Below are 24,338 nucleotides of genomic sequence, written 5' to 3'. Positions count from 1 at the left end.
TACGTCATCGCATGAGGGAGTCATTCCCGTGACGGTTTCGTGTTTGATGTTTTTTGCTGTTGTGTTTTTCACTTGCTTTCTCATTTTTGATGGCAATGTTTCGAGAAGAGAAGAGAACAGAAGGGACACACCGAATTCCACGGGAATGTTGAATATGAAATTGTCTTTAATTAAAATTATTTCCGCAAACATATGGAGGAAGAGTCTGAGGAAAACTGGAAACCATTTCCACGGGCAGCACATGTGTCACACGTTGTAATAAAATCACATTCACAATGGCTTCGCATGAGTATTTCATTGGAAATGATAATTTGATCACAACACTCATGAAATGGGAGACAAAAATAACGCACAAATTGCGTTATTGAAACTTTACGAGTAGACAACACACAAACGGACGCGATTGTAAGGATTTTCCAATAAAATAAAAGCGCTGATTAATATACCAGTAATTCCAGAGAAATTAAACAATACTTTATACAGATAATTAAGTTTGTGTTTTACGTTCCCGAGTACTATACATGGGAATCGGGGGCAATATTTACAAACAGAACAGTTTACGCAGTTTTGAAGATACCACAAAATACACATTAATTCTAACATTATTGTATTCTTTCAGTGTACCTATGGATTAAAAGTACCACAAGGAGGTGCAATATCCTAAAACAATAAAATAAAAGTACAAGTTTCATTGATCGCGATGCTCTCTGGAATTCTGCAGGAGAGACTAGGATCCTACTCCCAAAATTTCAGAATCAACTCCGGAAGGAAAGTAAGATCAGCATCATGCATAGACGTCTGAACTGATCTGGAGTCGTCTGGAGTCGTCTGAAGTCGTCTGAAGTCGTCTGAAGTCGTCTGGAGTCGTCTGGAGTCGTCTGGTGTCGTATGGAGTCGTCTGGAGTCGTCTGGAGTCGTCTGAAATCGTCTGGAGTCGTCTGAAGTCGTCTGGAGTCGTCTGAAGTCGTCTGGAGTCGTCTGGAGTCGTCTGAAGTAGTCTGGAGTCGTCTGGAGTCGTCTGGAACATCTGGAGTCGTCTGAAGTCGTCTGGAGTCGTCTGAAGTCGTCTGGAGTCGTCTGGAGTCGTCTGAAGTAGTCTGGAGTCGTCTGGAGTCGTCTGGAACATCTGGAGTCGTCTGAAGTCGTCTGGAGTCGTCTGGAGTCGTCTGGAGCCGTCAAGAGTCGTCAGAAGTAGGAGTTGTCAAATAGATAGGTTGTCGAATAGATTTTATTAGGGGACATTGTAGCCATTAACTCGGTACTGGTGCTTTGCAGTCATGTTTTCATAATAAAACAGTCATGTTTTCATAAAAATAAAACCATAATATGAACATGAAAAAAAATTACATACCATCATGAAAAGAATAACAACCCATCAAAAGCTTACCTTCTCTATCAAACCAAAACAATCACTGAAGGTACAACTTGTATGCAAAAAATCATCCTCTCCACGACCGAACCTCCAAACATAATGCACAAAACCATCGCCAAATAGCTCCGAGCGATGTGTCTGCTGCGCTCTTTGCTCAACCTTTCCACTGCCTCAGCCCCATCTACATATATTGCTTTATAATCGATCGGTGCGCAGACCACATCCCGCGCGGAGCTTTAACGCTCTTTATCCAGCAGCCGGGAACCCTGCCCTCCCCATGCGGCATTGGGTCCTCCACCATCATCATCGCACATATGAACGGTACGCGCCCTCCCCGATTGCACAAACAGCATTGACGGAGAACGTACGTTAAAAGGTATAGGCGCGTTACGGTTAACCGCCTCCAAACCTGCTCTTGCCCCCCTCGCTTCTTCAGACATCAAGCCTGGAGAGGAATGGTTGGGCTATGCCGATGGTAAGCTAACGCACAGAGCGCGAGCAGCATTGCGCTTCGATGGAGCACGGATCTCAGGAAGAGATCCGACGCTCGGAAAGGAAGCTGTACGGGAGTAAAGATGAGTGTGTGTGTGAGAGAGAGCTAAAGCAACAAAGCACAAAGGTCCGAGGGCCGTCCCGTAGCGGGGTATGCTGCGCTGAGAAAACGGTGAAACGAGAACGAGTAGAGGAAACATGTTTCATCCAAGATGGAAATAATAACAAAGAACTGGTTTAACCACATGTCGTTGTGGTGGTTGAGGGATGGAGGAGTGTGGAGGTATGCGTACCCGGGGGAAGGCCTGAGCGTACGCACATTCAGGGCGATTGTTTGAATCGATAGATATTGGCTACACACGGTTCTGAGTTGGCATGTGTGTGTGTGTGTCTGTCCGAGAATCACCGAACCATCGACCCACTTGACGGCGGTTTGGTGGAGAGCGAGTGATGCGAGGTGGTTGAACTTTCCGCGACGAAGCTATGTAGCAGCATGAACAGCATCAGCAGCGGAAGGAACCGCAGAAGATCAGCAGCCGCATTATGCTTCAGTTCCACCAAACGCGTTTGACGTATGCCGCGAGCCGGGCACCAGCAGCAGGCTGGACGTCCACGGAACTGTGCGATAACTGCATTCAGCCGTGAAAGAAGCCTTACCACAGAGCGGCCGGGAAAGCAAACCCAGGGAGCGCATACACGGGCTTTTAGCGATGTGGTCGCATCGATATGCGCGTCTGCTGGCAGTCTGTGACACTCTCCGTGAGCTCCGAAAGCCCAAACAACCACCCACGCGCTCCAGAATCGAAGTCCTGGAGTTGGGGAACGTTGTCCACAAATAATGAACTCTTTGGCGGTCCGTACGTACATGATAAAGCGACTGATGATTCATATAGTGCACGTGAGAGGGAGCTGCTTCATTGTAGCAGGACAAAAGCGTTTTGAGCGCACACACACACACACACATAGACCAAACAATTCAGGCACGTTCCTGCCCAGTCGATGTGTGGCTGACATTTGCTGGACAGTCTCATTTCCTTCAGAACGAAGTAGCACTTTCTCCTATTGATCCATCTCTCTCTTTCTCTCTGCCAGCACACATATTGGTCCGATTGTAAAAACCAATATTATCACAACTGCCAAAAGTCTATCAGTGTGGCAGCAACGTCTACGCCGAATACGAATGATTCCGGCTCGAAGGACCAAACCTGGTACGAGGTACGAGAGCGTCTGACATTTATGTATGAAAATTGACTTCGAATCACAGACACAGACGCTGGTGCGGTACTCTCCCTCTTATTCAAGCATCCCGTGGTAAGGAACCAATAACATATTTCCCACACATTGCACCGAAACGAAAAAGATAACGCCCGGGAAGAGGTGATTGCTGCCTGCTGGTGCTGCTACTGCTGCTGTCACGCCACATTCAATAAACCTGCCAATGTGCGCCACACATAACGTCTATTAGCCGGCAGAATATTACATTTTGCAAACGGTCACATGGGAGAGCGGGGCACAGAAATGTGAAGGTGTCCGCGGAGAATGGTAGTGATTCCTTCATCCCATAATTGATATCTCCAATATGTTTACGCTGATTGGAATGGATTGTGCGAAAGTGGTTGAAAAATGCGCTGAAGATTTGCTGCTGGATGATAAAAACCAGTAAGACTTTTCAGCTGTTTTCAGGTATCACGTTGTTTAGGCAACAAATTGATTGAAGTATTCTTGAGTGTTTAAATTAAAACTACAACACTGAATCGTTAATTATTTGACCTCAAAGAATTTGAAGCATTTACGGAAGAATTTTATGCAATTTACAATTTATACAATTTATGCCGGCTTTTTAATTCTTCATTTTAAAACATCTATATAAATGAGTTGCCTGAAGTTTTCCGAAGAAATTGAGTAAACATTAGATTTTAATCTACATTATTTATTTTAAGATTCTATTTTTTTTAATTTTATTATTAAGTCGTTTGACATTTGGTACCTGTAATTATGTCTCGACACTCTGTAGTGTAGCCACTCTAGTGCAAAATCTAATTGATTTGAACAGCTTTTGCGAAATTTTTATTGTCATTGCTTTTGTTGATTGTTGAGCCAAGATAATGCAGCATTAACTGCTTCAAATGTAAGATTAAATTAAGATTTCAAATGATTGATTCCACTGCAATGTCTTCAAGTTGGTCAGAAATGGCTCGCACATCAAAATTTAACCCGAGTGTAACACTTGGGACAATTCATCATTAGTTCATTTAGGCTATTACAGAGCTAAAATGGACTAAAACAGATCTTTTTTCTAATATACATGTAGCTTTAAAAATACCAGTGGCCTTCGCTGCTCAAGAAAACTAAAGTATGGAAAAAAAAACATTTCAACATTGGCTCATGATAAATTGTTCGTTTAAGTTTTTTTTTAAACTTATGTCAGTATGAATTTAAATTTTGCGATTAAAACAGATGTAAAGCAACTTGTTTGGCTAAACACTTTATGGTTCCGAAACAGTAAACAATTCAAAGCTATGTTTGAACAATAAACAAATGACCCTTTTTTCAACTTTGTTCAAGCAAAAAGTACCCCGAATTATTGTTTTGATTCATGATTATACAAAATTGTCAAAGTTCTATATACCAGCAGATGAATTGGGTATGGAACGCACAACCTGGTTGAATAAAAGCCCAGAATTTAAGACAAATTCAATCGAATTTTCTATTTGTTTTCAAACTGGAGTTACATTAAAATTAAAACTCTAGGCTTTATAAGTTAAATATTCATTTCCAATACTCTCTAATTAAATCAGCCATCAACTCTCACAGTAAAAAAACAACTCTCCATTCGAGCATCCTTAAACGTGCGAAATACTCGAATTGATTTCTCCTAAAAATCAAAACCACGTCAACCGTCCCCCTGCCGCAGTACAGAGACCAAGACCAAGCATGAGCTACACTTACCTGTGTGATGGTCGACAGCATCTGCATCCGGCCGATTTTGATGTGCGACTGGAACGGTTCCCGGCAGGCGACGGAATCGCCCGCACCGAGACCGGCCACGTACGCGCAGCCGACGATCAGGTAGCATATCGCGAGAAACACTATCGGGCGCTCCGGATACCGAAAACGGGACGAGTCGATCAGGAACGTCAGAACCTGTGAAGCGAAATAAAAAAAGGCAAACGGGGAAAAGAAAAAAATGCATGAATATGTGAGGGAGAAAAAAACATAAGAACGAATGAAATACACAAAAACACACTCCCACAACGCACCAGCACCAGCCAGCGCCGGCAGGATAAACATTGGCAAAATAAGAATGCTAAAACAGACGGGCAACAAATTAAAAAATCGCCTAACCGTTGCCCGGTAGCAAACGAACCAACACACACAAAACAGTGCCTTTTTTGCTGCCATTCTGCCGGCGGTATTTTGTTTCAACTCGCCCAAAACGCACCGTGCCCCCGGACAGAGGACGTCATCATTATTTGAACGAAGCGCAGGCAAATGAGAGCGTGTTCCCGCTTCCTTCATCGAGCGACGCTCGGTTCTTTGGGACCCCGGCGACGTGCTTCAATGCTAGCCCTGCTAGCCGCACGATGAAGGACCTGAGCAAATTAAACCGCCTTTTTCCATCAATCACGATTCGAGCCGGGCGCGCGCGTACACGAATCCGCAAATGGAAATTCACTCAACGCTCGTAAATTGTGCGATTCATCACCGGGACCGGGCGTTGCGCGGCCGCGATTGAGAAGTGATGCGTTTCTTGTGCACATTCTTTTTTTTCCGAACTCCAAATGAAGGAACGAGTATGCAAACGTCTCAAACCAATGGCCCACTGATCGCTTTATCGTGCTCGTGCTTACCGGTGTGTGTTCAGATTGCCGAGGACACTTCGATTCACAAGGCAGCGGAATCGACCGGAGATGGGAAGCCGCACTGAAAGTTCGTGGTTAACATTCGTTTTTTTTTTTGCTTCTTGCTTTTTGACCGAACTGCGACATTCAAAGGCACACACAGTTGGTTGGTCGCGTTTGGGCAGAGGGACATGATGCATGCCACTCGAGAAGCCGTGCAGCATTACTTTATTGCCTACCGTTCGTGCGAGCCACACAACGAACGATGAAGATGGATTCGTACCCGACCGCAATGAAAAGCATACAGCTGCATACACTCACACACACACACACTGTTGATGCACTTTTTGCAATTGTTTGAACAACTGCCATGCCATGCACCGAACGGGAAGTAAACATTGCTCCGTAGTAGTGGAAGTTAAAGTAGCAAAAACGGAGCTAAAAGTGGAGCGAGAGTGGCGTTGGAAAATCAACGACCATCTATCCGCGTTTGGTAGGCGAATGTAAACACAAAAAACACTCCGACAAGCACACCACAAACCCCACACACACACACAAACGCTTCTGGCGGCATCTTTCATTTCATTTGGTTGGTTGGTAGTGGGCTGGCTTTTTGCTTGCTGCCCCTTTAGAGCGTGTGCAAATTCGCCACAAAAGGTGACACACCGACGTCTTGCCAATCGGCACGAAAAATCACCAAACAAACACACACACAGCGAGGGAGAAACACAAATTGCGCGCATTCGAGATTCGGCGGGTGCATCCATGCAAATGTAAGCCAAATGTGTGCCGGCGTGCGGCACACGAAACGGATGCATTTTAACGGAAATAAACCATGGGAAGAACGATGGCAAACACACACAGAAAAAATCCCGTCCCAGCAGGGAGGGAACTTTTCTGTGCAGCACGGTCATTACACGCCAACCTCCTGTTCAAATCTTTGCCGTGTTTGCGCGCGCTGCTTGCTGCTGCCGGTACTTTTTCAAAAGAAGTTCGAAAAACACACCAACTCACCCACTCTCCATCTGTCTCCCTCTCTACTGGATGCAAGTGACCGGGGGTGCAATAAATCTTGCGCTTGCATTTTCCTTGCGCGATGTTGTCAGTGGCGGCAAAGGATTTCGCGGATTTATACCAAACAGTGGCACACAGTGAAACACGAGAGGAGCATGCAAATGCGAAGGCCAGGAAGGCGTGCGTCCTTAAGGAAGGTGCCGGGGAAGATGCACCTGGCGGTGGTGGTTTGCTTGATGAGAAGTTTGAAAAAAAAGAGCAGGAACAAAGAGGAGCGAGCGCGGCCAGTGCGCAACTTCTTCTTCTGTCACTGGGGCTGGGGGGGGGAGCAAAAAGTTTGCCAATTTAGCAAACGATTGTTATAGCGCGCCGCCGGTTTGAAATGGTGGTGACGTTTATTTCGTCGGCAACAAGGCAATACTAATAGTGAATGTTGTGTTTTTTTGTTGTAGTCTTTTGTTCTTCCTTTTGAATTGCGATTCTTTTCTCCACACATTGAGAATTATTTCGTAGCTTGTTGCTTGAATTAGCTCCGGATGAGGGTGGGAAGCAACTTGCATTAGAGGAACAACCGGTTTAACATGACTTTTCAGTTGCACTGATGCACACAAAGTGACAAAATTTATTAATGTTACTATTATTATTATTGTCATTGTTATTGTTATTATTACTATTACTATTATTACAATAATAAGAATAATTATAATAATAATAATAATAATAAAAATAATAATAATACTAAAAATAATAATAATACTAAAAATAATCATAACAATAAAAATGAAAATAATAATCATAATCATAAAAATAATCATAAAAAAATAATAACAAGAAAATAGTAATACTAATGATAATAATAATTATAATTATATTAATAAAAAAAATAAAAATGATAATAATAATAATAATAATAATTATAATAATAATAATAATAAAAATAATAAAAATAATAATATAATAATATTATTATATAATTTTATTATTATTTAATATAATAATAATAATAAAATAATAATAAAAGTAATAGAAATAATCATAACCAAATAACTATAAGAAGAATAGTAATACTAATAATAATAATAATAATAATTACAATAATAATAAAAATAATAATAATAATCATCATCATAATCATCATAAAAAAATAACTATAAGAAAAATAGTAATACTACTAATAACAATAATTATAATTAAAATAAAAATAATAATAATAATAACTATAATAATAATTATAATAATAAAAATAATAATAAAAATAATAATAATAATTATAATCATAATAATAATCTTAATTATAATAATCATTATAATATAAATTATATTAATAATAATAATAATAATAATAAAAATAATAATGATAATAATAATAATAATAATAATAATAATAATAATAATAATAATAATAATAATAATAATCAAATAATGATAATAATAATAAAATAATAACAATACATAAACACTTATAATAATAATAATTAATATCATTTTCACAATTATTATTTTTCTTTTTATTTTTCATATTATTATTATTTTTTATTATTATTATTATTATTATGATTCTAATTTTTTATAAACATTACTATCATTTTTATTATTTTTATCATTATTATAGTTATTGATATTTTTATTATTTTTTTGCAAACGTTTTTCTTCTGGATTGAACCAAGTACCATGTAGCAATCTCGACTAACTTAAAAACTTTACAACACGCTTGAACTTCTAAATTTCACTGCATTTACATGTGAATGAAACTGACCATTAACTATTTAAGGCAAAAATGAACATAACTTTTCAAATGCCACTTTGTTTTCCTTCTAAATGACGTCCGATGTACATACACATCATTGGAATTTTGTCTACACTTCCGTCTTTTTCAAACTTTCGGTACATTTGCTAAAAAATGCGATTATATTGCTTCATGCTAATGAAAAGCTGAAATCCACATTCATCACAGAAACCTCCAATGGGGCAATTTTGTTAATGAAATTTTAGAACCAAAAACATTTCTACCTCACATTCCCCATGCAGCTTGTCCAATCAAAGTGCAAACAAAGTTGCAGATCACCACCAAACCAGCAGCCAGCGTATCAAACCATCCATTTTGCGATGATAGATTTCCCAAAGAGGACCAATGAAACAAATATAGCAAGAAAAAAACCAATGCCATCTCAATCCACATTATGCGGGATTTGTTGAAACGCTGCCAAAAGCTCGCACACAAAATCAGGTTGAGCCTGATTGAGTTGGCATTGCAATAAAGCAGGAACACACCACCGTCCGCTCAGCTCAGCTTCCGTGGACTTTCAAAAAGAACTTGACCTGATTTTTTTGTTCCTGATGAGATGTTCCTGCATGGTATTGGATGAAGGATAATGGGGTGAGTAAGGTACGAGGAGCAAACAAATATGACACGGAGATGATTGAAAACGGAGGACGTACGTACTGCTGGCTTTCGATATGACATTGTCCATCAGAGTGGGAGCCACTGGGCACAGAAGAGCAAAGCTATTTTTGTAATGAAAAATCAAACAAAAACTCCGAAAGAATGCGAATTGATGTGCAGTGCAGTGTGGATGATTTGCAACTCGAGAGCCTGCAGCGGGAAATGGGTTATGATTTTTGATTAATGTATAAATAAACTGATGGTGAATTGGAGCATAGGTATCAAAGAAACATTGTAGGAATCATTCCGTTTTGCCGACCATTTATTGTAATATTTCTACGTCAGGCGTCTGTCGTTTGTGAATAAGTAGATAACAATTCATTCATTCTACAGCAAAGGAAAATACATAAGCAATGCTCTAGAGCACCAGATCAATACCAATTCACTGCAAACGATTTGCCATGTTTCCCTAACAGTAGAGCAAATCATTCTACTCAGCATGCATTCCATTTCCAATATCTATCAGGGAGGAAGAAATCGATAGCCTCTTTCTCAACCACACTCTCAACCTCTCTCGTTTAACCGGGTCGTCCTGAAAGAAGAGACGTGTGTTAAGCGTTCAACCATGCACCTGTGCATCGCCACAACAAAACCAGTGTGCAAACGTGACTTCCGGGGGGTCGAAAATAACAGCTCAAGTCAATTCAATTGCACAATCCCGACTCCCCCACCCAAAACAACCTCATCCCAGGGATTGGAAACGTGTTCAAGAGAAGAACTATCACACACACCAAACAACGCGCAAAAGCATCGACATCCACCACAGATGAAAAGGAGAGAGAGAGCCAGCCGAAGGTCCGAACGCACCTGTGACGGAACCACAAAATCTCGTTGCTGTCCATTCTTTTGGGTTGCAATTAGAAACCGAGCTTTTGGCAGGATGCTGGGCTTTGTTCGGAATGGCGTCACAAAATCCCATCTTTGGTGGAGTAAATCTGTACACAGAACCGCATGAGCCATCCCGGTGGTTCCTGGAATTCCACAAAACCCTAGCCCGGGGACAGTCGGCGGGTGCATCCTGACTCGACTGACAGGTTCGTCGGGCCTGCCGGGATATGATAGTGCGGGTGAGGATTGGCCCGAATATCTATCTTCCCCACGTGTGCCGGATGTGAATTAATTTTCACACGCTAATTGGTAGTGTGTAGACTCATTCGACCAAATTTAGCGTACTAGCGGCAGCAGCGACCGGATAGAGGGTTTCCCGTTAATGCAGATGAGCGTGTCCGAAAATCCAGCGAAACTTGTGCAGATCTCTCTGTGCGGGGACTGGTTGCCTTCCGCGTTCCAGGAACTCGAGTGCGCGATCCGAAATGCGAGAAGCTCTATGATTTATTTGAATTTATTTAGCCGCTCCCTTGGATGGCAGAGTTGGCAAATGGAAAATTCGAATGTTGTGGCGCTGTGTGGCTTCCTGCCCGTCGGTGAGCTGATCCGAACAACCAAATATTCAACAGAAAACTGTGTAGAAATTAAAACCTGTTCCAACCAATTTCAATGTTGATTTTACACAAACAACGAGAAAATATGGCAGCGCCAACCTACCGCAGCAATTACCTTGGTTTAGCCTCCGTCGGACGGCTTTCCGCTCTACGCACCCGGTGTACAGAGGCTGCGAGAGACAGAAAACTTGCACCAAAAAGCATCGTTTTCATTATCATTTTTTGCACCAGAAGGGGCAAGATGAGGCAAACATCGCAGCACGGGGTGCGGAAGAAAACTTTAGTAATTATTAATTCGTGTTGGCACATTCTACCCGCTGCCGCTTCCCACCGGGTGAAGGCGGCCACCAGTTCATCATTATTCCTACCATCATTCGTCGCCGTGGCTGCTTCATGGCTCATCATCACGCGCTCTTCCGCAGCTTCGCGCGCATGTGTCATGGATCGTTCGCAAAACTCATATTCCCGGCACAGTAATTGTATTATACTCGAACGCTATAAAACTCGGCACGAACTTAGCGTCATGTCCTCCCCTCCCCAAAAAACCTTCCCACTTACCGTGAACAAACAGCTCGCCACGCACACGGCAGCCCACGAGCCGACCCAGTACTTCAGCACGGTGCGCTCGTTTTCCGAGAAGAACATCGAGTTGCACGGTGCACCGCAATCCTTGGTAACCTGAAATAAAACCACAAACGGAATATATGGAAAATGTTAGTGCAAATAGTGCTTCTGCAAATAGTACAGTAGGTACACGCAGGGGAAATTTTGAATTTGAATCATACATTTGAACAGGAGTTATTAGTTGGAAAAGCTTTTAAGGATTGTGGAAAACGGTTGCAATTGAGAGAGCTCGCGTGGTAGTAGAAAATCTCGTTCGTAGCACGATTAAACTCCAACATCAAAGGTGCAAACGTTAATGAGCAGTGCTATAGTGCAGCAGGTGGCTTATGATTTTCTCAAAGTTTTTGGTACAAATCGAGTACTATGGAACAGTCCATGGGCTTTCACCGCACACCATAGTCCATCAGCTATAACAAGAGTTGTAATCGAATAGGGTTCATGCTAATGGATTTGGATTTTGAATTGAAGTTGTTTTTTACTAAGAGCTTTGTAATATCAGCTGAGAATTTGTTTGATGTATTCGTCACATTACATCTGGTGTCCATAATAGAGGCTCTTTGGTACTGCACATACGAGAACGGTGGTCAGTATCTAAAAAGTATAGCGGTCGGAAGCTATTAAGAAGATACGCTATAATACCTGGTACATTTCTCAATAAACGAATCACTTTAGATCACAATTTCAAAATGACGTAAAACAAATCTCGTTTAATACTACTGATCTAGATGATCTTTTTCAGCAAAGATACCTCACAAATTTGATGAAGAATATCTTGAGCTACAACACATTGTATGATAATGATCATATCTCCAATACAGACGCATTGGAAATTTCTATTGGATTCCAAATGTCCTTAAAGGGTGCAACTAAGTGTCCCAAAATAATAAGAACTTTTGAAACTCCTGTAAACCACATAATATCCAAGGAACTAGATTTAATAGTAAAGAAACGAATTATTCGATTGCTTATCAATTAAGTTGCGTTTTATCAACATCATCTGTTAACCCATCGTATCCTTTTGGCGCAACGACCTACGAGGTCTTGCCCGGCTATAAAGGCTCTCTGAACATAATAAGTAATTCCACTACCTGGACATATTAAACATATTAGTCTCTGCTACAGGGAGTCTCTACAGGTAGAAATTGATTCCTTCAGGTCTTGTAGGATCTATAGAATATATCTGCGGACAACTCTCACCTACAGGTTGCTCAAAGTTTATTATAATATCAAGTGAAAAACACACGCAAATGGCGTCAATAGTATCTGTGGCCAATGTCGTTAATAACGAACTTGATCTTCTGAAATCAATAATTTGACATCAGAATAATTGGACAAAAAACAACACGATTTTGCTTCAATTTTCTACGAAACATTGGAAACGCTTGACGCTTAATTTATTGTCGAGATAACCTTAAAACTCACACAATTAAGTCGTTTCATGGCAAGTTTTTTGCTAAAACAATCTTTAAAACCCTTCGTAAATGACAATTCCTAGGTTCAATCGGGAAAAGAGCTATCCAACTGTTTGCTGCACACAGCAGCGTATATCTTACACGTATGGTACACTCTCCTTCACACACGGCCACGGCATACATCAACATTAAACCCCTTTCTAAATGTCCCCAGTTCAATAAATCTTCTTCGACTTGCGCCACAGAACGTAACGAGGCAAACAGGACCACAAACAAGACGTTCGGCACAAGATGGACTAATCTTTTTCCGGTCCCCTGCAAGAGTCCCCTGCACTTCCAACATCTGCAGATCGGCCTGTCACACCGTCACCGTGCACACAGCATATAAGGGTGCTGCTATAAAGGTACGCCACGGGACCACAGGTAAATTAGTCCATTGCGATGAAATTGGACCGACAAACGGGTCCACACAGAGAGATCTATCGCAGTAAATACGTGAGAGACGATGATTGTGCACCACCGCAGCAACCGTTAACCCAAGTGGCTCCAACATCCTCCGACCCCCCTTTAGCGTATTTGCCCTCGTTTACGTTTCATCAGCGTTTTGATTTATTGCTATTTGCATGCGGTACGAAATCGAGTACGCACCGGCGGCAGAGGTACCCAGGGAGACAACTAACCAAACCGAGTCCCATCGCACACGCACAGCATGCATGCATGGAGAGGCATCTCGTACGCTCGTAAGTCAAATCGCTGTGTGTGTGTCTGCTTCGGTACGGGAATTTAAAGCAGGTCACCAAGACCCAAACCGGTCCTCCACAGTCCGCGCGCAAATCACTGCCAGGACTGGAGGAGATGGAAGAAAAACATAACGCGTGCACGCAAAAAAGGACGTATTTATTACCCACAAACGACCCTAACGATCGCAACCACGAACTGTGCGGCGCGAGAAAGTAATCCAACCCCGCGATATCGTTTGAGGGAGGAGCAGCACGCCAAGGCAAGAATATAACCCCCATCGGGATCTCGTTTCCACGTGATCGTGATCGTAGTCGCGCCGCAGTCTCTCTATCGGGGTCAGCGTGTCGCGACCGGCTGTAACATTTGCTACGTCATGCGATCATGGTTTGGCATCATCATGGTACATCATCGTAAAAGTTTAATCTTCTTTTTCCTGGCCACATCCACTCCCACTAGCGCTGATGGACGCGTGCGTAGCAAATGTTAAAGGTAGGCGTCGGCAGGATCTATCCAAGTCATCCAAAACGGTTGTCATCGCTTCGGCAAATGATTTCGGTAACGGGCTTAACGCAGACAAAAAAGCACGAAACAATCGTCTCACCTGCTGCAGACGAGCGCGACCGCTCTTCTGACCTAGATCTTCTTCGGCGAGGCGAGGCCTACCAGCATCACGAATCTTCCTCTGCGCCATTCCCGCGAGGTGGGTCTTTCAATTTCTGCAAAGTACTCGTCCAATAGATTTTGACTTATCGACGCTTGGACCGGAGGGAAGGGCAACTCTCCACGAAATTGAACGATTCCAATCAATCTTGAGCCGATAGTTCGAGCCAGTTCAGGGTAGTTGGTGGAACGAGATGAGGACCAAAAAAGCTAATTAGCTCAGAGCTCAGATACAAGTCATCGAGATTGGCATTTCGGGACATTAAGGCAAAAGCTTTTTCCAAAAAAGCCGTCCTCTTCCAAGGTATGTTATACGATGGAAACGATGGTATTCCGATGATTGGAACGAACTTGTTATGTATTTGGGTTAATATCTTTATAACATCGGTGCTCAATCGGTTCAACAAAGTGTAGGCCACTTTCATTACCCTCTAAAAACAGTGCAACTTACAAAAGCCAAACAGCACTCTTTAGCGCGCTATGGCAGACACTCACTGGGACACAACAGCGAAGCTAACATTTAAAGAGCACTCGCTGCAATTACACTCAAGTACAAGCTGGTTGTTGGTTGCTGAAATTCCTTCCTCCGAAATCGTGCGCTCGCTCACCCAGTCGATCAAACAAAGCTAAAACAAAAACAAAAAGAAGCACAAAACAAAACCAGTGCCTGTCTAACACATCTTTCCAATCGACTGCACAACGAGACTGGATAATTTGTAATTGTTTTCCAATCCGCTAATAGCTTTTCCGTGACACCGTTTACAGATTATGCAAGCCGCGGCGAAACTATCGTCCATCCGTCCCAGAAGTAGGAGGAAACAACAAAACTAAAACAAAAAAATACGGCCTCCGGTGCGAAGCGCAACTGCAGCAACACGACTGGCTAAAAATGCTAATGAAAATGGGAGCACCATCATCGCGAGGTACCACCCGATTCGTTCGCAATTCATCTCCGTTTGCCCAACCCGCCCGCGACAGAGCGCTCACTTGCAATTCGGAATCGGATTGATGGATCTTCGATGCCGAGGGAAACGGCACGGAGTTGCTGAAGCCATACAGACTGGCTGTCTGGCTGTTGAGCGTACACTGCAAACCTTCATTCCGCATGGTTCAAAGTTTTATTGAGTTCCATGCGAATTTCCATGCCGATCGGGGCACGGGAAAGCGATGGAAATAAGTGCAGCTCAATGAGTTTTCGGGGGTGCAACAAAACGATTGTGTGCTGCCCGGACGAACAGAGGCGCGTTTTGTGTGAGTGCGTGTGTGCATGGGAATCTCGTTCACGAAAGGTACGGTGAGATAATGATCGACCCCCGCGCCAGCCGCCGAGAGGAGTTCAGCTAAAATTAATGATCGAAAATGCAATGTTGCGCAGATTCAATAGGGTTTGTGCCGAGGCGGAAGAAATCGTGGGTCGGACAGGCATAGGCGGATCAATTAAAACATTTTTAATGCACTAATCCAAATGAGTGCATCCCCGGCAGATGAATTAATTTGCAGTCGAACAGATGTTCTAGCTCTTCCAAGTTCAGATCCAGCGAATATACACTTGGGTGCAAAAAAAGAATTTGAAATATTCTCTCGATGTCCTAGGATACTCTCGTATCATAGAAATGATCAATAAAAATACAATGTGCAATGTACTTTTTAACAAAAAAATCTTGACAAAAGATATTAGATTGACAGGTGGTTCCATACAAATTTTTCACATAAAATCAAACAAACAAAAAACAACCTAAAACCAGTATAATAATCTAGTTGGAATTAGTGATCCACCTCTATTAGAAATAACATTGAGTTTTCAGTAGCTAGCTTGGAGTCGATCCTCTAAAATTAATTGACATTGTAATTCCTCATGCTCGAGTTACGATTGTGCAAAGTTCAGAGAGGCATCAGTATTTCAGTTGAACGCCAAATGTTTACTTACAGTAGAACTATGTCCAAAAGCAGCTTAATTTGGCCTCAAAAACGGTTTGAGTATGAAAAATGTATAATATATTAAGCAAGCAAATTTCCCAGTTTTTTTACATGCATATTGAAAGCACTTCTGAACATCAACGAATCAAAAAACTTATCGAATATCGAAAACATTCATCACTCTTTAAATTATTTCTAAAGCTCAACGATCAACAAAACAAGCTTTAGAAAAGAAAAACACCAAAGAAAAACGATATTGCAGCCATATTGTTTACCATTCTGTATTTACCACTGTCTAAGACTGTCTGTTGTCCCGCGCGAACTTTCGATCGTCATCGGAAACTCATTCCCTCATTGTTTACGCTCCGGGTGCCATTCCGCTTGATTCAATATTTACCGTTCAAATTTAATTACTCTTTCACCACCGATTCATCTTTCTACCAACCATTTCCTGAACTGTTTGTACCAAGCACCACAGCTGTCCCCTTACCGTTCATTGCTTTCTGGAGCCACCGTCGACAAGTCTTTTGATATAAAAAAAAACGTTCATCCTCGCAAGATCCCACTCCAACCAACAACACACCCAGTGCTCACTATGATAGCTGCGCGGTGTGCTTTGCTTGTTGATGGCAGCACGCCGGATGCCAACCATTCCTAACGCCAACCTACCTAAACGTAAGGTTTCATCGTTCGGAAGACTCCCACAGTCCCTAAAACGTCCCAAAAGAGCTCCAGCGGACCAGCAGCTTCGCGATAAGATTTTTGGCGTAATATTTTCAGCAAACTCATCACACACAAACACAAACTTCCACCATTGATTCGAAATGAACTGTTCCTGGGCGGGGAGGACTCCAAGGTTCCTTTGTGCCAAAAGTTGTGTCTTTCATGAAACTGTTTCGGCTTCTGGGAGAATGAGCTAGAGAGCAAGAGAAAGAGGTTGTGACCCATCTTAGTGGGTAGGTTCTGCAGTGAGATTCGCTCCCAGTCCCATTGGACAAACCGGAAGCAAACGGCGCTTTACACCCGCAGCCGAAACAATGCGCTGGTGTGTGTGCTGTTGTCGTGGTGTATACATATTTTCAAATTAAAACTCCCTCTCTGACCCATGCCCACCCAGAAGAGTTCCGTCCTGCTCGGCCCAAAAAACCAAGACAGATTCTTCTTTTATTCTCCCACAAAGAGTCCCGGCGGTGCTGGGGAACTTTCTTGCCCCATCCATGAGAACGGCTGCCAAGACCAGCCGAAGACAACGCGCGCCTGCCGCTAAGCAATAAATTTCCAACCATCATTTGAAAGAATTTTTCACCCCTCTCGGACGTGGATTGGGTGTCGGTTGGCCCGGGGAACGGACGCCTTTCAAGCGAGGTTGAAAAGCGTATTCTTCGCTTTTCAAAAACACGCCATCAAATTGACTTCTGCGTTGGGCCGCGGCGCACAAGCACGAAAAATCTGGGCCTCATTCATTTTGGGGTTGTGTTTTGGCAGGCCCGTTTGCCTCATTCCTGGTAGAATTTTGCACTGTAGGCTTACCCGGTAGTGGTGATAGGAATATAATGAATCCAAGCACAAAGAACCCGGCCCGGAAGCGGCAGATTTTCCCGGCCCGGAAGCCTACAATTACAACGATAACTAAATTAAACTTATCCTTTTATATGGGATCGGTTTTGTCTTTTGGATCCTCAAGGCAACATGATGGCAAAATTCAAAAGATTGGAGCATAATAGTGAAAACGGCATTGTAGCTGAAAGCTATTCAGCTTAAATTAGGCACAAATTATGCTTTGAAAGGAAGAATTTTGAGCCTTCAGCTATGGTAAAATGAGTCTTATTGCCTCAAACATCATACAAACTGGAATGAAAGAGACATGAAGTTATATATTTAATGAATTTACATGAAGATCTCAAACCTGGATAACTTCAGAAAACGAAACAACCATAATCAATGCACTGAAAAAATACCCAATTTGATTCGCTCTGCTAACTCCAAACGCTTAAATGAACCATTTTTCCCGACATTGCAAACATCAAACGCAAGTGATAATTGCAACCGATACGTTGATGTTCGCCTCTCAATCAACACTATTCACACTTAATTGAGTTTCACCGTGTTGCGTGTGGCCTTTTCCCCATTTCGTCCCATCACCCTCCCCCCATATCATATCCAATCAAATCTTCGCGAAAGCACGGTAAAACTAATCACATTAAAATTGTCACTCTCAGACGCCTCATCATCAAGATAAGACGGTCACAGAATTGAATTCGGGGTGGAAAAATAACTCCAACACGCTTTCCTGCTCCGTGTGCGCAATGTGTACACACAAACACACCGGTCGGTGTAGTAATAAACCCGACCGCAAAGTGGCGCCGATCAGATTCAACCTCTGGCAACTGAGCCAACCTAGTCTCCACGGGTCTCCACTCCAGGCGCTGGGCGTGCTGCTCGAAAACACGTACCGGTAATTAAGGGAAATTAGCTTCACGTAAGCGAAAGTGGGCAAAAAATTCAACGACCCAGCGGTGTTGTTGTGAGCCTTGCAATGGGAGAGGTGAGCTGAGCGGAGGTGAAGGCATCGCTACGAGCCCTCTTCAAACACCCGTTATGCAGAGAGGCGACCTGGGCCTGCTGCTCCAAGTACACAACTTTTTCAAGAAGCCAATTAATATTCACTCAATATCGCCATCATCAACAAACTGAGGCACACACACACGGAGAGTGGCCGTTCGAGCACATGGAAGCTTAAATATTCCAGTCCACTCCACCACTGCTGGAAGGAGGCTGCTGCTGCTGAAAGCCCATCAGGAGATGGCAAAACCAAACGTTCAGAAATGCCCAAGGTGTACAGACAACACATGTGCGTACACAGCACGTGCTCCGCAAAACACGCAAGATGTAAGTTGCGCTGTACAACCGAGTTCCTAATGGAAAAATAACTGGACCTAGCGCTTCCTTCCCTGTTGATGTGTGGTGTGACGATGCACATTCACCGTGGTGGATACCGATCTTCCGGGCGTGGCGCTGGAGGGAAAAGTTCGTTACGAAATGGACCCAGATCCGACACTAAACGCAATTTTAGGCCCCAAACACAAAAAAAAACAGCCACATCTCTACCGCAATCGTGCAAATGCGTTTCATTGCCTCAGCGCCGGACCTCACCGGACGGAGCTAACGGAGCTGACTGAAATTTGGGCCGTAGAAGAATTAACTCCACTTCTTACTGCTGGCTAGGTGAGAAAGGCTTTATCTTGCCAGATGAATTCCCAAGGAGAAGACAACAGCAGCAGCAAAAAAAAAAAATGCGTCATCGCCCACGTTGAGTGGCGGAATGACAGCTCATGAACGAAACCACAAAGAACTCTAATGCGCCGCATGGTTCAAATACCGACACTGCCAACTTACCGAGATCCCAGACAGCTGCAGAGAGAGACTAGCCGAAGCCGCACCACACAAAAAAATCGATACTCAATCTCGTTTAAATAGGCCCGCGGTGCCACAGATAATGAGATGCAGAGGCCACGCAAAACAGTGAAACAACGAACTCCTGCAACACCAAACAAAAAAAAAAATGCGCCTCTCAACAAAACCCGAGCGCCACGGTGCACGATCACTATGAGGAGGCCGCCACCAAAGGGGCAGGAGACCACCACACTTAGCAGCAGGAGCAGGAGCATGGCAGGCAGATTATTTGCATATAGATAGACACATGAGTACATGCTCGGACTCGTTTTTTTGTTGATGAGAGGAGGGTTGAAGCTAAGGATTTCTTCCTTTTTTGCGGTCTTTCGTCGTTACAAACGGTAGCGGCAGCACAGCAGCACCCCGCCTTGAGACTTTGGGTCAATCGTTCACTTAAAATATTTTTCCATTTCGTCATCTGCGTCTGCCCTAGCCGACCGACCACTCTTGCCCATCTCGGCGCAAATTTCAATCTCCATTCAATTCAATCTACTCAAGAGAGTGAGCTGGCGAGTGCCACGCCGCCAGGATCTTTTACATCCCTTCCATCATCGGGGACTGGGGACAGGCACCGATGCGGGTCGTACACTGTTCCCGGGTCAAGCCGGGTGCTGAAGAATGTTGATCGATCACCGGAAAGAAAGGAGAAGAAAAAAAACGGCGTGACCCTCACACACTCTGTGTCTTGCAGAGGAAAGACCGTCGTTACCGAGGTGACAGCATTCAACACTCCCAAGGCTCGCCCGCCCAATATCGTTATGTTAATGAAATTTGCACAAACACGGCGAGGAGACCCGTTCGGCTGGATGAACCTGAGCCTGAGTTGATGCATATGGAACAGTTGTGTGTGTCAGGGAGAAAGCTTCAATAGAAAGAAAAGCCTAGCGTGAACGGATCCCAAAAAAGGACGACATTTTTGGTATTCGCTTTTTTACATCTCACCGGAATGCTGCTACTGCAATACAGATTCCATAATTTTGAACCACAAACACAAGTGAGGACGAAAGCGTTGAGATGCGATCTAGAAAACCTCCGAGACGCATAAACGCTCAAACCAATCTCAATATACACCAACCGCCATGACCACAAACTATGTTGCGTTTCGTTTTTAAGACACGATTTGGGATTTCTCTAGGCCTTTCAGGCCCATATGCCCGTCTTTTTGTGTCTTTGAAGGCGCACGAGAGACCTAATCCCAAACACTCCAAGTTTGTGCGGCCAAGAATGGCAACTACGTTGTCCACGCATGGTAGTGTGCAGCAATGGCCACAACTAGCCTAAATTGGACGGCACACACACTTGAGAGAACCGGAGACCCGGGGTTCGATTTTGAGCAACATGCAACTCTGGGTGCGACATGCGAGATGCCCTTATATGAATTCGGTTTTCCAACCGAGAGAATCAACCCTTGTCGATACCGGAGCCTAAGACGTGGAATGCGATCACACAAAACGATGCAAGACATCCATCTCACCAGCGCACCAAACAGAAGGTTGTGGAGTTTCATTTTTCGGCCCAAATTGAGCCGACCGGCAGCTGAACTAGACTGGAGCGACTTATAAGGAAGCGACAGGCGTTATCTGATCGCTTAAAGGAGAGCAAACCGTTTAATCGACGTTTCGAGATAAGACCCTTTTCGGGACGGATGCTGGTGAAGGAAGTATTTCCAAATTAGAGGCAACAAAAATTCCTTTGAAGGTTCATGTGGTACTATACGAGATCACTAAGATTGAGTATGAACAAAATGTGATCAGTACAGCAGATGTCGACTTATGTCGACATAAAGGAATTCGAGTTGGATAGAAGCAAAATCATGACATTAATATCAAAATTTCAGGTTTCCTTGAGGAAAACATCTAACTGATACTCTCTACATAATTGTCTTACAAAATGGCGAGCATAGGCATCCTAAAGCTCGCATAGACCTTACAAGCACCTACAAATACAATCAACTTCAAAACAAGCTTCCTTAACATCTACAGCAACTATTTCATAATCACCAACTCCTTCGCCGTCCAATTCATCTTCAAAAATAACCCAACGAAAGGTCAAATACTCGGGCGAACATTAACCGGCCAGGAAAAGGCTGATTGAAAACACTGCTGCTTCCCCCTCGCCTCACGAAAACAAACCTTAAACGATGTGGTTTACAAAACTACCACTAACCATGGTCGCCCTATCCCCTCTGCCACAAGTCACCTCCCGCAAAGCCGATTGTATGCATTTATCATCTACAAAAACACTTCCTCTACCCCGTCTTACACGCTTTGCTGTCTACGGACGGGTCGCTCCCCTGCTGCCGCAAACGGCATCATAACTTTTCCGACAAATAGTTTCGTCCGGCAACTCGGGCATACCCGCTCATTATCGGTCGTTTTCAACTGTCTTATGCGACCCATCCGCGGCCGTCCACGATTCCAAGATGGGGTCGAGTTAGTACGTGCGTTTTTTGTTGTCTTATTCTGACTCTCCTTCCTAGTTTCATTCATTTTCCTAGCGCACGCTTTTGTTTTGCCTTTGCCACACACACTTCAAGTGCACCGCATAAAGAGCCTCCCCGCAATGAGTGGTTCTCGTTTCTTTTTCAATGAGACCGTCCCGACCTAATGGCCCTTGTAAATGACCTGTATCTGTTTCCTGGTGCGCACCGAACCCGCACCCCACAACAAGCAGCCGAAGAAAATAGAAAACTTTCGACCCAAATTTCCAGCGTCTTCGTAAAACCGAAACGGGCGATACGAAACTAATTCCCGCCTCGGTTCTTCCGGTCAACACGGCTCTAAAGGGGATGTTTGACGGGGAGCAGGCAGAGGAGTTGCTAGGGCACTCAGTACTTATCGCATTAACCGATTAGTGCTGGGTGTCGTTAACATCTCATCATCATCAACGGGGCAAACGAACCGCACAACACACCCCCAACCGGTCGGTTTTATTTTCCCTTTTCGAAGAAAAACGTTGCACCGAGAGAAAGACTAAAGCTTCGTCCCAGAAAGGGTTAATGTTGGGCTGTCGGGGCCAGAAATTTGATCATTTATTTGATTTTGTGCTTCTCGCGGTCGCTAGAGTGTATCTGTGCTAGTGATGTGCGATAAGTCGGAGTCGTTCGGAGTACGAGTCTTCCGAAGTAGGAGGACTTTTGCGATTTTTCTAACTCCGGACTACTCCGGACTTCACTAGTTGATTCCTACTCCGGACGATTCCGGATGACTCCAGACGACTCGGCACGATCCCGGAGGACTTCGACACCGTACAACTACGACTCTGGACGACTTCGACTACGGAATTCACCCGATAACACTAACTACGGACGACTCCGGATGACTCTGGACAACGATTCTGAAGAGCTCCAACACCGGACAACTCCGACTTGGAACATATACGACATCGGACTTCAGCAGATGACTACAACTCCGGACGTCTCCGAAACAGCGATTCCAGAGGACTTCAGAAACAGAGTCGTTCAGAATCGTCCCAAGTCTATTCCGAAATATTCCGAGTCGGATCGAAGCCTTCTCCGGATTTATCCCATCTTGACACATCACTAGTACATAGAACCAAGTAAAAAAACAATCACCCACAATGGTGCCGCAATTACAAACAGGAAAAAGCAATCGCGCTCCTTATCCCCTTTCCATGACGAAAGAACGAAAGAAAATTACACTCGTACGCGTACGGTGTTAAAGTACACCAAACAAATGTAAAATGTAATGTCTCCGTAGTTCGAACAGCTCTTCCGACCAACACGTCCGAAGGCGAGAATGACAAATGTGGAACAAAACACAGTTCACCATCGCCCGTAAGATATCACGATTGTCCGTGATGTTGCACAATTAGCCCGTAATTACGTCACCATTCAAACCATTCTCATACCCACACGAATGCTCCCACAGGGGACCTGAGAAACCAAGGCGAAGAAATTCTAAGTGTTCGTACAATGCACAGCGCTTGAAGAACCAAATCAAGCCACAAATCGGCAAAAGGGAGAGAAGCTAACGCTAACCTCAAACAACTTTGTCATCAAAACCGGGCAAGCCTTCGCCGTCAAGCATCAAAGAGCCCCTGGCCGCACTTTGTAGCGTCGTCACAAGACATCAAGGAGCGACTAAGCCAGTGCCCGACGGGGCGGCACGAATCAAACGAATATTTCTGATGAATTCCCGTCTCAAAAGCCTACAGCTTCCTTTGGGGATTTGGGCGGCCGCTATACCCGGTCGGCCGTAGCGAAACCAGAACCGAGGAGACCGAGAGAAGCAGACAAGCACGCAGGGCAAACCCATCCGTGTATGTGCTCTCTTCGCCGTGTCGCATCATCATCGTGCTCCGCGTGGCGAAACAATTCACAACGCGCGAAAGGGGTGAATTATTTCAGCGACGATAATTCGACGATGTCGATATAATAACTTCATTTTGAGGAACGCTCACCGGAAGATCCCTCCGGTGATGGTGCTTATGGGGCGCCGCCATTTAAGGTCTTCATTGTGATGAAAATGGGTTCCGGAAGTGAGCATTTACTCTTGTCGGCGTTTTTGGGGGAAAGAGTCGGCGCGTGATCCAGTTCTAATCGGTTCTAATGTGACGTGATTGTGCCGGAGGAGCTTAAAGCCTTACAAATTGAGCCATATTTGTCAATGAGCCGATGCTCTTGCGAAGAAATGTTGTTTAAATGAGTTAATTTGGGAGATGGAGTTTCTAAGAATTGTCTGTGAAGTTTCAGTATCTTAAAAACAGGACCTAAAGGCCATTTTTGGAACATACTAAGTTCCTCCACACCTTTTGCACAGCTTAAGAAATTGCCTCCAGCTGTTTTCTATTCCTCACAGTAACTTCAAGACAACATCACCGACACAACTTGCCTTAAGCCTCGCCTGTTCCAATATCAAACCCACAAACTCTGGCTGTCTATAATTTCTACCATCACTCTCAATT

At 43.8% G+C, this 24,338-nt stretch overlaps 1 protein-coding gene across 1 annotated transcript in view; it reads right to left on the bottom strand.

Moving 5' to 3' along the window:
• LOC120900649 (frizzled) overlaps positions 1-24,338 on the bottom strand; it is a 233,206-nt gene that overhangs the window by 165,330 nt on the left and 43,538 nt on the right. Inside the window, exons 2-3 of the mRNA XM_040307939.1 lie at positions 11,164-11,283; positions 4,814-5,008 (exon numbers count right to left, since the gene is read on the bottom strand). Coding sequence (XP_040163873.1) covers positions 4,814-5,008; positions 11,164-11,283 — 315 coding nt within the window. The remainder of the gene's footprint in view (positions 1-4,813; positions 5,009-11,163; positions 11,284-24,338) is intronic.

This window comes from Anopheles arabiensis, chromosome 3 (assembly GCF_016920715.1).
Source record: "Anopheles arabiensis isolate DONGOLA chromosome 3, AaraD3, whole genome shotgun sequence".
In the NCBI taxonomy this organism is placed as follows: Eukaryota; Metazoa; Arthropoda; class Insecta; order Diptera; family Culicidae; genus Anopheles; species Anopheles arabiensis.
Note: the sequence above shows the minus strand (reverse complement) of the source record. Positions and strands in the feature narration are given on the sequence as shown.